Source organism: Macrobrachium rosenbergii, chromosome 34 (genome assembly GCF_040412425.1).
Source record: "Macrobrachium rosenbergii isolate ZJJX-2024 chromosome 34, ASM4041242v1, whole genome shotgun sequence".
Taxonomy (NCBI): domain Eukaryota; kingdom Metazoa; phylum Arthropoda; class Malacostraca; order Decapoda; family Palaemonidae; genus Macrobrachium; species Macrobrachium rosenbergii.
The window spans coordinates 1,582,530-1,601,913 of NC_089774.1; the positions used below are offsets into that span (position 1 = coordinate 1,582,530).

General features: G+C 39.6%; 1 protein-coding gene across 9 annotated transcripts in view; it reads left to right on the top strand.

The window, feature by feature from the left end:
- The window catches only part of LOC136856043 (actin nucleation-promoting factor WASL-like), a 62,870-nt gene extending 45,633 nt beyond the window's left edge, over positions 1-17,237 (top strand). For 2 of the 9 annotated variants that reach the window (XM_067133605.1, XM_067133602.1), the window contains 4 exons: positions 101-471; positions 1,067-1,087; positions 2,070-2,156; positions 11,986-17,237. In XM_067133605.1, coding sequence (XP_066989706.1) covers positions 101-471; positions 1,067-1,087; positions 2,070-2,156; positions 11,986-12,171 — 665 coding nt within the window. In that variant the 3' untranslated portion in view covers positions 12,172-17,237. Of the gene's footprint in view, positions 1-100; positions 472-1,063; positions 1,088-2,069; positions 2,157-11,985 lie in introns of all 9 variants that reach the window. The other 7 variants (XM_067133607.1, XM_067133601.1, XR_010858202.1 and 4 more) reach the window with 6 other exon arrangements.
- Positions 17,238-19,384: the final 2,147 nt, after the last annotated feature.

A 19,384-nucleotide genomic window follows, 5' to 3' on the forward strand; every position in this document is an offset into this window, starting at 1 on the left:
TATGTACTGTACTGAAATGATTAATTTTCCCGTATGAGAACGCACCTCATACCAGCCTCATAAGTACTTTGCCAGAACTCATTGGTTTTTGTTGTTGCAGGGTCTAAGAAGAGTCCCCTTCCACCACTGCCACTCTTGGCTAATGCCAGTGTACCTCCACCAACATCATCCATTCCAACTCTTGCCAAATGGGGCCCACCACACAGAGAAGTGCCACCTCCACCTTCATCTCCCCCCACGGACTTGCCTCCCTTTGGTATTGCACCTCATCCTCCACTACCAATACCTGGGGGTATGCCACCACCACCACCTGGAGGTATGCCACCACCACCACCACGTGGGAGTATGCCACCACCACCACCTGGGAGTATGCCACCACCACCACCACCACCTAGCTTTCCCAGCCCAGCACCTTCTGACCCTCATTCGACTCTCATGAGTCAGATACGCATAGGTGGCGGTCCTCTGAAAGTAAGTGCCCTTCATTGTCTTTTTTTCCCCTTCGTGAATGTTACAGAACACCTAAAAGTTATGTTGAGAGTGGGCTTGATCATTGTTTCTAATGTAAAAGGGCTCTAATTAACACTGATACATTGTGTGCTTTGAAAACAGTTTCATGGGTAGTTATGTACAGTACCTGGGCAGGAATTCCGTACTAGAGATGATACGCACAGTTCTCTAGAGATGCCCTTTTCCAAAGAATAAGGTGATATATAAAGAAATGAGAATTCTATCATGTAAGGACCACACCCAGACCAAGGTCTTGGGATTGATTGTTCTCTTTGTTCCCCTTCAGTCATATTTTTTCCTCAAAACAGATATATCATTCAGTGCATTTATTGTGATGTTTGTAATAAAAACCTTCATCTTTGTTATATTTAAGTAGATGTTTAATATTTTCTCAAAAGCAGAGCATAATTGCAGTTGTAAACCACAGGTCTAAGACTCATAGGCAAAAGGTTTTTTCCAAAAATATTCTGACGGGGTTTTCTTAAACATTATAGTGAAGGCCGAGTCCAGTAACTAAGCCTTTTTTTTTTCCTCCCCCATTTCTTCCAAACAGCAGGACAGTCAGGATGGTGGCCAGGTACAGTTTATTTTCTTCTCATGTTGCCATTTTGTCACTGCTTCACTTCAATATAAAAGCTGAATTTAAAAGGCTGAATGACTGTTGCCAGATGCAGAGTAACCTCAAAAATACTCAATGCTTTTTTGTCAGTAACATTTGTTCCTATGAGAGTTTTGTGGAAGTCCCCTTCAGCGTTGTTTTTTCAGATTAAGGAAAACAACATAGACAAAAAGAACTAAGAATCACGAGCAACAGAGAGACGGTATTCCTCTTACAGTGCAACTGCTTTTTTGTACTTTTAAATGCACCAATTAATAATACAGTACTGTGCAGTCAGAAGGCAATGCTTGGTTATCTGAATTCTGTTTATGGTGTAAAAGATTGTTGTATGACAAAAGTACAGTCATCAAATGTTTGATTAGTTTGTTTTATCAGTGATCTGTTAAAAGTACAGTGTATATAGAAATAAAAAGCAAATGCTATGCTTAGAAGTTAGCAGCATTTTTCTGTCCAGAACACAGATGACAATACTGCTCCTATATTGTTTTGTTTGGCTTATAGAGAATCATGGCATTTTATTCGCTTATAATGCTTCAGTTTGCTTTTGTGTCTTTTCCATCAGAACAAGTAGAAAATTCAAATTATTAAAATACTAAGATAATGTTTAATGATCATCCTCTAAGGTACCAAGAAACCCCTCAACAAAGACTTTGGCAGTTACTGGGGTGTCTTGAAGTCGTGAACTTTCATTTAATGTGTTCAAAAACTGGATTTACTGTACAGTATGTGTGTTCAGTGCATTCCTCTGGCATGGGTAGTTTTGAAAGAGCTGTTAGGACTTAGATACAACTTGGCTTATTCTGAATGAAAGTTGTGGGGTACCTTATTGTATTCTCTGTAAATTATTTGTTTATAAAACTTAAGTTGCCTTTTGATAATGCGCATAACCTTACGAAACTTAGGTTGATCCTTCTGTAATCCAAGCTCTTTCTTCTCTCAGAAAGTGAAACCTACTGAAAGGCAACCAGTAGCAGACTCAAGGAATCAGCTGTTGGAACAAATCAGAGGTGGATTCCAGCTGAAGAATGTAAGTAGGCAATACATTTTGTCTTTGTCAGTTCTGCCATGCCGTTTTTCTTGCAAGTTACAGAAAGTGCTGATCAGTTTTATGCAAGTTTTTGCCTCTGGAAAATATCTTTACATGAGATGCAGTTTTCTTAATCCATAGGCTTGTGTTATGTATAAATTATGTTACACTACATTCAGTGTATACTGTATTTGCTTATGAAGGGCACACAACTTGAATTATTGATATCGTCTGCATTTCAAACTAACGACCATCACAATGAAGCACTTTGCACACAAGCCTAGTACTGAAGACCACGAGTTACCCAGGCCAGATCTCTTTCTGTCGGCCTAATGTGTCTACAGTTGCACCTTTCATTTGAGGGGAGGACCTTTAGCCGCTGGTTGAAGATCAACACGCTGACTGCGTTGTGCTCCACATATGGTTGACAGAGGACTCCCTTAATTAGTGGCATGTACCATATGTGGTACATTTACTTTACAATTATATATATTTTTTTAAGTATCTTAAAGTTTAAAAAAGGCTTTGTTTTCATTAAAACAATATTGTAGTTTATGGGAAAAAATAAATCAACCTAGAGCATTAACTAAATACTTTATTACTGCAAATAATGCATATGATGGCAAAAGGGCAAACATTTTTTTACTCTTTATTTTCCTATGGCAGAAAAACTGAAAAAATTTCATAGATCAAGAAAATTTGCTTATTTTCAATTTGTATTATATTGATAAGAATCAAAAGAAAAAAAATATACTTTTGTAAATTTTTTACTTCTGAAATAAAAAATAAAATGTTTCCTTTTCTTTGTCAAAAATAAGAACAATACTTTTTCTGCTTTGCTTCTACATCGGAAAAAATAAAAATAAAAATCCTGAAATTTTCCTACATTCTTTCAACAAAATGTTTCGAGTTGAAACAACGAAGAGAAAGGAAAGGTCTGTCAGTACAATTCTCACAGTGTGTTCACTCCTCTTGCTTTTATTCGAGCAACAGCACTTCCCTCATTCTGTGAAAGCTTCTCATAACAGGAACAACAGTGCTTTCTTATTGTGTCTTTGGGGCCAGTAGCTTCAGTCAGTGAGTGTTCAGATCGTCTCCCCTTCAATTTCTGAACGCCTTGCACCTGGCCTGACAATATTTACAGTAGTATATATATGCAGTACATATATGTATTTGTGTATATATATATATAGAGAGAGAGATAGAGGGATAGAGATATAGATAGGAAAACAGAGACAGAAAGACAAACAGACAGACATAAAGATAGACCTATACCGTAAATAGAAAGTACGGAAAAAGATAGATAACAATTTATGTATCCACACATTCCTTTTGTGTGATAAGAGTTTATACTGCATATAAAAATGCATTTATATATATATATATATGTGTGTGTTATTTAATCTTATGCAGATAAAAGAAAGCTTTATTTCCCTCATTCTGTTCCCCTCTCACATAAAAGTGGATCAGTCTGTCTCAAAATACTTTTTATAAGCATTTGTAACAGCAGTACAGCTCACTAGATTTCAACGGTAGAATAAACAGAAACAGTTTATAGAGATGAGAAGTTACTCATTACACGTAGTATGCACATAACTAAATTTTTCCCAACCCTTGGTTACTCTACGTTTAGCTGATACAAAACTCTCCAAATTTAACTGATACAAAATACTAGGCATTCAAGCAACAAGCCACCTATAATGACCGATAAAAAGACAGGTACTGTATAGTACTTGTAGTTCTGGACATATTACCTGTATTTTCACATGAGTATTTCTTTTACAAGTACTTATAATACTCTTATTATATCCACATGAAAGTGCTTTAAACAGCAGTTAGAAGTGTTACACTGCTTTACAAGGTTGAGCAACATTTCATAAAAAACACCCCAGCACCAATGGATTTGTCACAACAATGATATGAATTCCAATGAAATTTAATTTTATGGAAATACTAATTTCAGGAATGACTATTACAAACATTTATGAATTCAAGTAACTAAAAACACTTCTGAATTCAAGTACACTAAAACACTTTCTGTAAGAAATTGTGAATTCATATTTTTAAACATCTAACTTACCTGGTAGTTATATATATAGCTTAAGTCCCTGACGTCACGGCAGAATTTAAAAAAACTCGCTGCAATCGCCAATCGGTAGTCAGGTGAACCACCTGTGCGCCCTCTACCCAGGTACCTGGAACCATTCCAACTATTCTTCAGATCTTTCCTGCCGCCGTGCCGGTAACATCATTGGAATTTCGCTCGTAGCCCGTGTTTTTCGCAACTTATTTTGGTGAAGTACACTTTGGCTTTGGCTTTCGCTCGTTTTTTGGATTTGCTTTTGGAATTTCTCACAACATGTCTGACTCTTCATCGAGTATGAGAATGTGTGCGAGGGGATGCAAGACCCTGCTTGCTAAAGCCTCCTTGGATCCCCACTCAGTATGTGTGAAGAACGGGAATGGATTTATTATAGTTGGTATGTGAGAAAGCTTGAAAGACCGGCTCAGAAGAGCCAAGAGTACTATGTCTCGCTCTTCTAGAGATAGCCAGGGAATAGTTAATTCTTTGCCCCTTGCTAACTACCCTATTGATCCTTCTCCCGTAGTGGTAGTCTCTGAACCCCCTACTGAAACAGGTAAAGACCCAACACTTAAAGATATGATGGCGGCCATTCAGGCCCTGGGCCAACAGGTAAAATCCCTCTCAGATTACAGGGATAATATGTGGTCGACAATGAGAGATCTAAAGAATACAAGTGTTAGTGCGTTGTTAGTGCAAGTGCAGTGGAGGGTGTGACCGCTCGGACCTGTCGTGCTCCTAGCCATAGACCTCTTCCAAGCTCCCCAACCCCTGGGAGAAGGAAAGTCGACAGGCTAAGGGAGGCGAGAGGTTTTAGCTCCCAAGCGATCGTCCCCTCGAGCGTTCCTGTTGATGCTTCCCAGGACGCTCACCCTCGCCATAGGAAAGGCGAGGTAATGTTGTACTCTTCGTCGTCGGACGAGGCAGTCCCCATTGCAGAGGTAACTCTGGACGTGGGATGCACTGACGTCAAGCGTCCAGAAACGGAACACCACAAGCGTCAAACAGTAGAAATGGACTCCGTCAAGCGTCTAGAAGCTGGACGCCAGGACGTCAAGCGTCGAGAAGCTGGACGCCAGGACGTCAAGCGTCGAGAAGCTGGACGCCAGGACGTCAAGAGTCGAGAAGCTGGATGCCAGGACGTCAAGCGTCGAGAAGCTGGACGCCAGGACGATAAAGCCGAACGCTCTGCCAGCTCGGATACGACTTCCAGTAAGCGAGACGTCGCCACTTCAGTAACGGCCAAACAGTCGGATGAGGTGGACGACGATCTTCCTCCTTCTCCAGACTTTTCTTTAGACCTAGTTCCCGACGAAGAGAAACACGAAGAGAATCACCCCTCGTCGGACTTAAAGAATCTGATGTCGGTGTTTACGGAACTTTTTCCAGAGAACTTTCTACCAGCTGCCCCTCGATCTCCCCATTCTCAATTTACTTTAGGGGAGACTTCCAAGAAGACAGCATTTACGAAGATGATTATATCTCACTCTTCCAAACATGCATTGAAAACCATGCAGGATTGGATGGCCACTGAGAAAGGTCAAGGCCGAACCGTGTTCTCTTTCCCCCCGGCCAGACTAGCGTCCAGATCGAGCATTTGGTACGAGACTGGAGAAGCTCTTGACCTGGGAGTTCCTGCCTCATCCCAGGGGGACTTCTCTAGTCTCGTAGACACCTCACGCGGCGTAGCCATGGGAAAGGCAAAAGTGTTTTAGTCTCCATCGGAGATGGATCACCTCCTCAAGGGCATCTTCAGGGCCTTTGAGGTCTTGAACTTCTGGGACTGGAACCTGGGAGCCTTGGGGAAGAAGACGGAAGACTTTCAGAACACTGGCACAGAGGAGCTTATTCACCTCATGTCCTGTATGCATAAAGCTATCAGAGATGGTGCCAATGAACTAGCGGCTCTTTTTTCAGCAGGCATCTTGAAGAAAAGAGCCCTTCTTTGTTCGTTTTTGTCTAATGGGGTCACGCCCATTCAGAAGTCGGAGCTTCGTTATGCTCCGCTGTCGTCGCATCTGTTCCCACAGGAAATAGTTAAAGATTTTACTTAGGCCTTAGCAACAAAAGGCCACACGAGATCTTGTAACGTAGACAGCGAGGAAAGTGCTCCCAGCGAGCTTCTTTACGCAGAAGCATAAAGGAGAAGCTCCTGTGACTCAGCCCTTTTGTGGAAAGTCATTCAGTCGAAATACGAGACCCGCTGGTAAAAGATCAACAAAGAGAGGCTCCAGGCAAGGAAGAGCCAGAGTCTGACGTGAAGCACCTTCAAACAGCAGTAGGAGCCAGACTGTCCAACTTCTGGCAAGTGTTGGAGAAAAGAGGAGCGGGCCTATGGTCCATTCAGTTACTCAAAGAGGGGTACAAGATCCCTTTCCTGAGGAGACCCCCCTCTAGCAGCAAGACCAATAGACCTTTCTGCCAGATGCAATGACAGAACCAAGGCAAAGGCTCTACAGCAACTAGTGTCTATGATGTTGCAAAAGGAGGCCATAGAGAGAGTTCAAGATCCGAAATCCCCAGGATTCTACAATCGGTTATTCCTGGTCCCCAAATGCTCGGGGGGTTGGAGACCGGTGCTAGACGTTAGTGCACTCAACTTTTTTGTGCAGAAAACAAAGTTCGCTATGGAAACGACAAAATCGGTTCTAGCAGCGGTCAGAAAGCACGACTGGATGGCCTCACTGGACCTCCAGGAGGCGTACTTTCACATCCCCATTCACCCGAACTCCAAGAAATTTCTGAGGTTTGTCCACAGGGGAAAGGTTTTCCGGTTTCGGGCTCTCTGTTTCGGCCTAAGCAGACGGGGCTGGCGTCTGGCATCGGAGTCGAGACCTCTCAAGAGGAAGTTACCCCCTATTGAGGGACTTCATGATAAGACTTCACAGGCTCCAGGTTGTAGCCACTGGAGCAGCCCGGAGCTCTTCCCTTTCAGCTCCAAGGGTAGCTCTCCTACTAAGAGCAAACGTAGACAGTCCTGTTCAGTCAGGATACCAGGCAGCAAGAGTGTGGTGGACGCTGTGCTGCCTTCCGTACATCCTCCTCTTCCTCCTTCGGATTGGTACTCGTCTGCTGAACCCTCTCCACGATCCATTATTGACGAGGAGGAAATAATTCCCGTAGTTGAGGCTTCCCCAGCCTGTCCCCAGCAGCAGGAAGCCCCGCAGATAGCTTTGCTGCAAAATAGGCAGCAGACTTTGTCTTCTCTGGTGCAAGCGTGGCAACCAGGCAGAGAGAAGAAGGATAACAGACATCCAACTAAAGCTTCTAGACGTCCAGAGGTTCAAGACGCTGAACGTAGTGAAAATGAAACTCTAGACGCGGGATGCACTGGCGTCAAGCATCTAGGAGTGAAACACCATGACGGCAAGCGTCAAGGAACTGGACGCCAAGACGTCAAGCGTCAAGGCATTGGACGTCAGGACGTCAGGCGTCAAGATATTGGAAGCCAAGACATGGAGGTAGCTCAGGGCGCAGGATGCACTCGCGTCAAGCGTCTAGCACAGATTTTCACAAGGATGATTACCAATGTAGCAGGTTTTTTCTTCACACGAGAGACATCAGAATCTCCTTGTACTTAGATGGCTGGCTCCTCAGAGCTCCTTCCCGCACACGCTGCCTGGAGGATCTTCAGACCACGATTCAGGTATAGGAGGAATTAGGTCTACTGATAAACAGAGAAATCTCAGCTGATCCCATCCCAAGAGGTTCTGTACCTTAGGATGAAGATTCAGAGTCAGGATTTTCGGGCTTTTCCTTCTGTTGCAAGAACGGGACAAGCCTTAAGAAAACTTCAGGACTTTCTAAAGAGACAGACATGCTTGGCGAGGGAATGGATGAGTCTGCTGGGGACCCTTTCCTCGCTAGAACAGTTTGTCTCCTTTGGAAAATTGAATCTACGCCCGTTACAGTTTCATCTAAATCAGAACTGGGACAATGAAATAGAACTGGAGACCAAGTGCATCCCCATTTCGGAACCAATAAGGCCGTATTTAGAGTGGTGGAACGACCCCGTCAAGCTCCAGGAGGGCCTTTCTCTACATCAGAGGAACCCAGACCTAGTGTTGTTCTCCGACGCGTCGGACTCAGGAGGGGGAGCAAAACTAGGGAAAGAACAAGTCTCGGGCTCCTGGACCAGAGAGCAGGAGAAGTGACACATCAACCAGAAGGAACTAACTGCAATCCTTCTAGCTCTCAGGGAGTTCGAACACACAGTGGAGAACAGAGAGGTGCAGGTCAACGCCTACAACACGACAGCGTTGGCCTACATCAGCAAACAAGGGGGCACTCACTCCAGGTCTCTATACGAGACAGCAAGAGAACTTCTTCTCTGGGAAAAGGAGAAGAAGTCAAACTAGTAACCCGTTTTATCCAAGGGGAGAAAAATGTGAGGGCGGACATTCTGAGCAGGAAAAATCAAGTCCTCTCAACAGAATGGACGCTACATCAGGACGTCTGCAGAAGCATGTGGCGACTTTGGGGACGTCAGTGCATGGATCTCTTCGCCACAGTGCAAACGAAGAGACTGGAAACTTACTGCTCTCCCGTATCAGATTCCGAGGGGACATACATAGACGCGTTCCTGATGGACTGGTCCAACTTGGACGTGTATGCATTTTCCCCTTTCAAGATAATACACAGGGTACTGAAAAAATTTGTCACACGAGGGGACCAGAATGACCCTTGTGGCCCCTTACTGACCGACAAGAGATTGGTTCACAGAGGTACTGGAATGGATGGTGGACATCCCGAGGAGCCTACCTCAGAGAGTAGATCTACTCAAACAACCCCACTTGAAAAGATATCACCAAAACCTACAAGCGCTACTAGTAACTGCCTTCGGACTATCGAAAAACTCACAAGAGCTAGAAGTTTTTCGAAGGAGGCAGCTGGCGCTATCGCAAGAACAAGGAGGTTATCCACCATTAAGGTATACCAATCCAAGTGGGAGGTATTTAGAGGATGGTGCAAGGGCAACCATGTGTCCTCTTCCAGTATATCTGTAACCCAAATTGCGGACTTCCTGCTACACCTTAAGAGGAAGCTTAATTTTTTTTTCTACCTCTACCATTAAGGGGTATAGGAGCATGCTGGCAGCAGTTTTTAGACATAGAAACTTGGACCTGTAAAACAATAAGGATCTCCAGGACCTACTCAGATTCTTCGAAACTGCTAAGGAGAGAGTAGAGAACTCACCAGCATGGAACCTAGACGTGGTCCTGAGGTTCCTCATGGGGAGTAGGTTCGATCCCTTACAGAGAACATCTTTAAAGGACCTCACCATGAAAACTCTTTTCTTGGTCAGTTTGGCCACAGCGAAAAGCGTTAGTGAGATACATGCTCTCAGCAAGAATATAGACTTTAGACAAGGCAAGGTAATCTGCTCACTGCAACTAGGATTCCTTGCAAAAAATGAATACTCATCACAACCCTGGCCCAGAACGTTCGAGATTCCGAATCTAACGGACTTCACAGGGGAGGAGAGAGAGAGTCCTATTCCAGGTAAGGGCTCTAAGGCACTACCTGGATAGGACAAAGGACTTAAGAAGAAATTCAGAAGGGCTTTGGTACTCAGTCAAAAAGCTCTCTGTACAGATGTCGAAGAATGCTCTGTCTTATTTTATCAGACAGTTGATAAAAGAAGCACATATGGAATGTAGCGAGATGGACCACAAGATTCTGAAAGTAAAAGACGCACGAGGTCAGGGCAGTAGCAACCTCTGTAGCACTTAAACAGAACAGGTCCCTGCAGAGTATCTTGGACACGACCTTCTGGAGAAGCAAGTCAGTATTTGCCTCTCACTATCTAAAACAAGTCCAAACATTATACGAAGACTGCTATACGCTGGGTCTGTTTATAGCATCTAATTCAGTAGTGGGGGAGGGGAATACCCCTACAATCCTATAAACCAATACCCTTTTTCTTACCTTGGAATTGAGAATTTTTATGGTTGTTTGTGAAGACTGGACGCAGTCTTCCGCAATCATTGGGATGAAAGTTCCTTGGTAGCGCCCGGAACAAGGGTATTGAGAGGATGTCTAGTCACATAGAGGTTATACACCGGTTGACAGCCCCTAGAGATTTTCAGCCCCCTGGGTGGATCGCTGGATCTCTTAAGGAATGCAGACATAATGAGGGAAAACATTGAAGTAAGCTTCCTTAACAGGTAGGAACCTAGAGTTGTTTTGCAACTTTAATTATATTATAATTCCAACGATGTTAGCTGTCTCTGACACTCCACCAAAGGTGTCAATCAGCTATATATATAACTACCAGGTAAGTTAGATGTTTAAAAATATTTTCATAATAAAATAAATTTTTGAACATACTTACCTGGTAGTTATATATAATTAAATTCCCACCCTCCTCCCCTCTAGAGATTAGGGGCATGGAAGATCTGAGGAATAGTTGGAATGGTTCCAGGTACCTGGGTAGAGGACGCACAGGTGGTTCACCTGACTACCGATCGGCGATTGCCGCGAGTTTTTTGAAATTCTGCCGTGACGTCAGGGACTTAAGCTATATATATAACTACCAGGTAAGTATGTTCAAAAATTTATTTTATTATGAAAATATCATATTTCCCCTTGTGGAATGATTTTTTATATTAAAAGTGCAAGTTAATTTTATTACTTCCCCTTTTTTTTTTTTTTAAATCTGATTCTCTTTAATTTTCGTGCCTTGCGCCTAACTTTTGTCGGTTCCAGTACAGTACTTAATTTGACTGGCACATGAGTTTCCAGTGTTCTTGTGTACTAAAATATAGTAGATCTCCCAGAGATGGCACTAAAATGACTCTGGTTCAATGGAAGGAATGTGGCCAGTGGTTTCACATAGCATCTCTATTGAAGGAATGCACGATCAAAGGTTGCTCTGCCTAGCAGCCGAGTTGTTCACCCCAGTGGACTTCTCAGTCTGTCATGCTGAAATACTATTATTGACTCTTCATGCGTGGCTGGGACCCACTCACCTTCTGACTTCTGCTTTCTGTTCTCTCTGACATCTATTATCTCCTCCTTAAGTACTCCATCTAGATTTATATTCAGGATCTTCAAAGGAGGTCAAAAGGAGATCAAGACTCTCATTGGTTGAACATTCAGATTTAGGCGGGAAGGCCTGTGGTAGATCCAGGTGTTTCATTGATCAAGATCATCACATAAAACCCCTAAGACAGCCTAAAGGAGGGATTTCTCCTTGCCTTGTTGTTATAACCTCAGGCCATAAGTATCGGGGATAAACGGGATATCAAGACAAACCATTGGAGGATTGCAGGTGATGGTTGCATTAATCCAGCGCCACTCTTTAATCTTCAGGTGCCTCATTATCACTTTGGGAGCAGATTTCCTTTGTTCTTGTAAATTACCTGTGGAAAGACAGAGGGAAAACAATGGCAGTTCCATTTTGAAGGGATTATAATGGCTTAAAAATAGAGAAGAGAAAATACAAGAGATAAGCAAAGGGTAGGACAGTTAAGGAAAGCTCTTAAGCCAATCAGTAAGGGTGTCTCTGTCAGTTAATCTCATGCCAAAGCCTTTAGTGAGCTATGACCACAAACAGGTTTCATTTTTTGAAGTTGATTTCTAATAATTACTAATACACAAGTCAGGAATATCTCTCTCTCTCTCTCTCTCTCTCTCTATCTCTCTATTTGCAAGTTTATTGTGCATAAAATTTTCAAACTCCAATTTTCCAGACCACATTCATGCTGTGTTTTATTTTGACTCATGTTCTTTTGTTTTTTACAGGTAAAAGATCAATTTGAGGGTGCAAAAGACAAGTGTCCTCAGCTGGACGGTATGGCCCTACTGCTGAATCAGGCTTTGCAGATCCGCGCTCAGGCCATTCAGTCAGAGTCTGATGATTCTGACGAAGGTGATGAAGATGAGATTGATGAGTGGGATGATGATAATGATAATGAAGATAATGATTAAAAATAAGGTTTGGATTAGAGGGGTTGTGATAATGTGAGCGACAATCATTTTGTATCAAACTTCAAAATGAAACGGTAAGCCATTGTGCTCATCTTTAACATTGAAGGGGATCTCAGTCTGGTGATCCAGTGGTCTTTGTGGTACCTCAGGTACGAGAAAACATTATTGGATTCAAGTTCATTTCTTCACATTGTGCTGGATATCATTTCTTTGTAATGCAAATCACTTGGGTTTGTGTGATTGTGCATATTATCTGGCCTTGATTTTTGTAAAGATAATATTGAATGATTTAGTTAAAGTAACAAGATATGATGGCAAACCTGAGAAACACTTGGTAATTACATTGAGCGATTCTTCTGCGCTGTGTGTGTCCCATAAGTCTCTTGTATATATCAAAACAAATCTTCCAAAACCCCTTGTGCAAGTTGTGATATTTTCATTGTTGTAAGACATTTAAGCACAAAAGGGCAAGTAAGTGATTAGGTTCTGAAATCATTATACATTTTGTCTTTCATATAAATTTGAGAAACTATGGTATTTGTGTAATGCAGTTTGCAGTTCTAAATCACATCGGCACCTTGCCCGAAAGGGTAATTTTAATTAGTTGTTTAAGAGGTTCTTAACCCTTAAACGCCTGTTGACATAGCAAACGTCGACTAAAATTGTCTGTTGAATGCCGAGTGGACGTAGCAAACGCCGACTACAAAAATTTCAACCTTCGGTCAACTTTGACTCGACCGAAATGGTCGAAAAAATGCAATTGTAAGCTAAAACTCTTACATTCTAGTAATATTCAATCATGTACCTTCATTTTGCAACAAATTGGAAGTCTCTAGCACAATATTTCGATTTATGGTGAATTTTTGAAAAAACTTTTTCTTACGCCCGCTCACGTGTAACTCGGCCGAAAATTTCAGAAATTCTTTCGTCATTTTGTCGTAATTTTTGCACTGTTCTATATTAGCCGTTACATAAAATTTTATATATGAAAATGTGTGCAATTTCATGTACAATACAACAGAAAATAACTCATGGTTGTAGCTTTATCAGTTTTGAAATATTTTCATATAAATCACGATAACTGCAAAATTTCAACCTTCGGTCAACTTTGACGCGACCGAAATGGTCAAAAACGCAATTGTAAGCTAAAACTCTTACATTCTAGTAATATTCAATCATTTACCTTCATTTTGCAACCAATTGGAAGTCTCTAGCGCAATATTTCGATTTATGGTGAATTTTTGAAAAAAACTTTTTCCTTACATCCGCGCTTTCAGAAATTCTTTCATCACGTTGTCGTAATGTTTGCACTGTTTTATATTAGTTGTTACATAAAGCTTTATATATGGAAATGTGCGCAATTTCATGTAGAATACAACAGAAAATAACTCATGGTTGTAGCTTTATCAGTTTTGAAATATTTTCATATAAATCACGATAACTGCCAAAATTTCAAGCTTCGTCAACTTTAACTCGACCGAAATGGTAAAAAACGCAATTATAAGCTAAAACTCTTACATTCTAGTAATATTCAATCATGTACCTTCATTTTGCAACAAACTGGAAGTCTCTAGCACAATATTTCGATTTATGGTGAATTTCTGAAAAAAATTTTTTCCTTACGCTCTGCGCATGGTAACTCGGCCAAACATCTCAGAAATTCTTTCGTCATGTTGTCGTAATGTTTGCATCGTTTTACATTAGTCGTTACGTAAACTTTTGTATATGAAAATGTGTGCAATTTCATGTAGAATACAACAGAAATTAGCTCATGGTTGTAGGTTTTATCAGTTTTGAAATATTTTAACATAAATCACGATAACTGCCAAAATTTCAACCTTCGGTCAACTTTAACTCGGCCGAAATGGTCAAAAACTGTAATTGTAAGCTAAAACACTTACATTCTACTAATATTCAATCGTTTACCTTCATTTTGCAATAAATTGGAAGTCTGTAGCACAATATTTCGATTTATGGTGAATTTTTTAAAAAAACATTTTCCTTACGTCTGCGCGGTAACTTGGCCGAACATCTCAGAAATTCTTTCGTCTCGTCGTAATAATTTGCACCGTTTTATATTAGTCGTTACATAAAGGTTTATATATGAAAATGTGCGCAATTTCATTTACAATACAACAAAAAAAACTCATGGTTGTAGCTTTTATGAGTTTTGAAATATTTTCATATAAATCACGATAAATAGAAAAAATTCGACTTTCGGTCAACTTTAACTCGACCGAAATGGTCGAAAACTGCAATTGTAAGCTAAAACACCTACAGTCTAGTAATATTCAATCAATTAGCTTCATTTTTCAACAAACGGGAAGTCTCTAGCACAATATTTCGATTTATGGTGAATTTTTAAAAAAAATAAATTTTACGTCCGCTACAATCTAATTCATGCATCATTTTGTGATAATATTTTCTCTGTGTTGCTTTGATCGTTTTAAAATTTGTTATATACCAAAATCATCGCAATTTAGTGTACAATACAACTAAAAAAAATTAAGTCATTAGCTTTAACCATTTTGCTTACAGTGCGATTTGTATACAATTATATACGAGTTTTTTTTTTTCGCTGTCATATATTCCAATATTTATATATGATAGTGATATTTTTTTCATTTCTGATGGTTGCATACTAAACTTCAGGCAATGACAAAAAAAATGAGCCAAAACTTAACTCTTAATCTTAAAAACTAAGCGTGCTGTGATTTTTTGAAAAAAACGTTTTTTCTGCTTCAGCGCTAACTCACCGAACGCCGCCAGCATACGGGAGACGTTTTTGTAAATAGGGCTTCGGCGTTAAAGGGTTAATAAAAACTTAGGCTCAACAGGTATGAACTAGGTTTTGAGCTGGCAGAATTTAATAGCGAGAGCATTCATTCATTCAAATTAGTCCTTTAAACATCAGGCTGTGCTTAGATGAAGGTGATCTTGTGTGCAGTTCAAAAATTCTTTTCTATCAGATCTCTAGGAAAGGTTTTGAATATGCATGAAATGATCAGATATTGGACAACTATGTGATTTCTGTATATCACCAGGAAATTTGACCATGGTAAGGGCATAATTTGAATCGACTCGCATCCATTTTCTAGTCGTTGTTACCCCAAAACAGCGTGGTTTTTTTTTTACTTCTCTCCTTACGTTCCACAGCAATGTGCCAAATACAAACAAAAATCATTGACTAATTTAACATGGATGAAATGTTTGCATGGTGTCAGCTGGGCTCCTGTGGGCATCTAAGTATGGGAAGACATATGAGACAGGAGATGAGTGGATTTCTGTAATAGAAAGAACGGGAAAGACTCGAGTGGCAGAATTTCACAGATGCATTTTGCATCTCACAGTGACGAAGCTGATGGTGGTGACGATGAGATGTACAACAATGATTTACCATAAGATTCAGTATATAAATGCTTTACATACTAGTCCGTTTAATGCATGTTACTTGTAAAAGTACTGGAATCTCTCTTAATGGTGCCAAGAGGGTGTGGAAATGGCATTACCCTGTTTATACATTTACTTCTTATTTTCAACTGATTTGAAGGTCTTCCAAGGTTAATAATTGTCCTGATATCCTGATATGCAAATTTATCTCCCAGTTGCACAACTTGAGACTAAGTTGCAGTAGACTAACCTACTCTACCCACAAACATCCTCTGATTAAGGGTAAATGAGTGGTCCAAGCAATTCTTTCATTTATTTTTGTTTTATATGTGATGGTAGCCTCTGCCAAAATGTTTACATATGATACATATCACCATATCTTGTTTAGGCTAGAGTGCATTCACTAAATGTAGTTAAAGGCATTGTGCAGTTGAGGAAAAGAGAGGAAGAATTGTACTTCAGAAGTTGAAAATGCTGTATTTGACAGACATAGTATAGATCTGAGGATATACTAACCCATCCTTTTGTTTGACAGTATGCACAAATCAAACAACTTTCACCTAATTTGCCATTGCTTTAGCTTTAATAGTATTGTCTACTATGTGACTGGATGGTTATAAAATATCTAGTCTACAGTATTGACACTAAAAACTTAGGAGATGCTATTGAGATTACTTTGGAAATCAACTGAAGCCATTTTGATAGATGCTCTATTCTCAACATAATGAAGAGAAATAGTGCAAAGAAGAATCTCAGCATTAGACTTCTTTCACACAACGAGAGAATGAAGACAAATTGAGTCATAAGAACCAAAGGATTTTTAATCTTTTTGCATGAATTTATCATTTCATCTACACTTTTCTGGAACTGTTCACATTTTAAGTCCATATGTTGATCATCAGATTTTCCGACATTTTTTCACAAAACATACATTATACAGTGTATTTTCATACGGAATAGTCTGTTCTTTTCACTTCAGTAAAGCATTCTTTTCTTCAGTGACAAGGATCTGATAGATAAATTAAAGAATGAATCATGTTTTAAAGTATTTTCAAATATTTCCTTCATGGGAACAGGAATATGAGACAGAATGCTTCTACTTTTATATGATTTGGAGTCCTTAACATAGTATTTGGTCCTCACAATGCTCAAGTATTGTACTGTCCAGTTAGCAAAGGTTTGTTTCTTATTGAAGTTTACTCGCGATTCAGAGTTCATCACCAACATGAGCTTTGTATTATGACATATGTAAAGCTTGTTTATATCATGGGTACCAATACAGCAAATGACTTGTTACATTTGGAATAAGAAATTTATTCTTTGCATCATTGTTCTGGTCATTTAGGTTCCTCATTGCATTAATTTTCTACACATGTACAGTACCACTTATTTTTACATATCATAGTTGATTTTCAATGCAGTTGAGTAATGTATACTAATTGGTCATGCAATGGTAAACCTTTGAATGCAGGCATTTTTATATATATATATATATAGGGAATACTGTATTGATTGCATACATTATTCCTCCATTTTGTGAATATTAAATGTTTTGAGAGGCAAAATGTGACAGACATTATGCTTTTTATTAATTCTTAAAATGCATGTCTCAGTAACCTCTAAATATATATTTTTTATTGGGAATTGTTATACAATAGAAGTCTTTATTCTACTGATGTTATTGTATTACTTTCCTTATGTTAGATAATGTTTTATAAAATCCAACTTTGGCATAGCAAAACAGAACCCAGTCAGTAATTAACATTCCATTTTCGAGAGGAAATTACTGTCTGCTCATTTGGGAGTACTCTCACTTTTTAGGTCAATCAAATTTCTACAAAAAGTTAAAAGTTTGGAACTCAAAAACAAAGTACCAAATGTTCTGGCATCTAATGTAACAGTTTATTAGAACAAACTGAAATAAAGATCAAATACTATATAAGGTGATGACCAATTATTAAATCTATATGATAAAGATTGAAAATAACTGTACCTAATTAATATTTCATACTTTAAAATTCATATGTATAAACATCATTCAAGCTTCTTCACAGAATTGTCCAAATACAGGAGACTTTCCTTCTGGCTTTGGCAACTATTCAAACCACAAAAATGTGGTGTTATCCTTTCAAAACTTTTCATTCAAACCTTAAAATGAAGTGGTCAGTATTTGTAAAAATATTGACCACTCAAAGGCAAAAGCAATTGATATTCATCTTGTAAGGATGCCCTTCTCATCAGTGCGGATGAATAAACGGCATCATAATTAAAACAAAAGGATACAATGGTACATTTGGTGTTTTGGACAAAAACTCAAAAGACAAACAACATTCTTGATAAAGTGGAAGACTAATGGAAAAAATCACAGAAATTATTGTAGGGGAAAGGAATTATCTGTAATAAACTGTAGTTTCAACAAAATGTTGAGTTATATACTTACACCCTTGCAGGGTTTGCCTGAAGGTTTCGCTGTTGATAAGGGAGGCGTTACAATGGGGAGAGAGATAGAAGCTGGACAGCCAAATAGGAAGTGATCAAAAGAATTGGATGTAAAATCAAAGGGAGGCAATGTGAGCTGTAAGAGGGGCACTGCAAAGAATCTTCAGTTGAGAGAGAGACAGAGTTTTCAAAGGACATCATAACAAAAACATCTCGCTGCAGTGAATAAGTCAACAGACTTTTAAACTATGCCTTTCAAACTATACAGTACGTTGAAAGGCTACAAATGTAATATTAAAATTCAATTTTTGCCTAACACATTTCTTAAAAGACAATGAAAAGAAAGTACCAATTTACCATTGATCTCTGGGAAGTGACAGCAATATTTCATGGCAACAACATAAACAAGCAAACTTAAGAAAATAAGGCCACATTTACACCAGGCAAATCGATTTGATCCAATTCATGAAGAATTATTTGACTAGAGTCATTCTGAATTATCTGTATCTCCGTTCACTTGCCAGTAAGCCACTGTATACGCGAGTACCTGACGATCATCTCTGGAGAGAAACGGCCATCATATTTTTTGAGAAACACAATGTTCCAAACTGTATTGGAGGTATTGAAGGCAGACATTGCTGGCTGAAATGCCCACTTGATGCAGGCTCACTTTTCCGTGATTATGAAGGTTGCCACCCTTTTGTGATAAAGGTGGCAGACCGTAAATGGTGCTGAAGAGTCTTTACTTTTTCATTCATTCTCCTAGCTCTACCTATTTAGCTGTCCAGCTTCTAAACTTTACCGTACCCAATTTTCAAATATGATTTTGGAACAAATTCTTCAGCAAGGGACTTGAGTTACAAAGCTTAGGCCAGTGTACAGTGTAAGTGCATATAAAAGCAAAACTTAGTGAACAAAGTGTAAATCAAAGCAGCTTGCATCTGAATTATGGCTAAACAATATCAAGTAAATTCCTCTATAAATATTACTTTAAATTCCATACTCAAGTACAGATTTGAATATAGTGTTCATGATAGTGATAGTTTTTTGTTCCTTTAACAACTGTGACATTCATTTCCACTGAAACTGCTTGGGGTTTCCTATTGTAACTCGATGCCTAACAATCACTGGGAATCAGAAGAGGATTTTTGGGCGGGGAAAAATTTAAACGGCTGAAATACAAGACAGCATCCTGACTTAACATACAGCATCCTATCTGATTGGAGGATGGGGAAGGAGACTTTACTCTCCCTTTCACCATTAAACCTAAGTCAACCTTTTAGGACACCTTAAATTATAGTGAAATAATGAGAATAATCCTAAACTAACCTACCTAGGATGCTGCTTCCTAGTCGACCAGAGAGAGGCCTGCTGCCATCCTCCT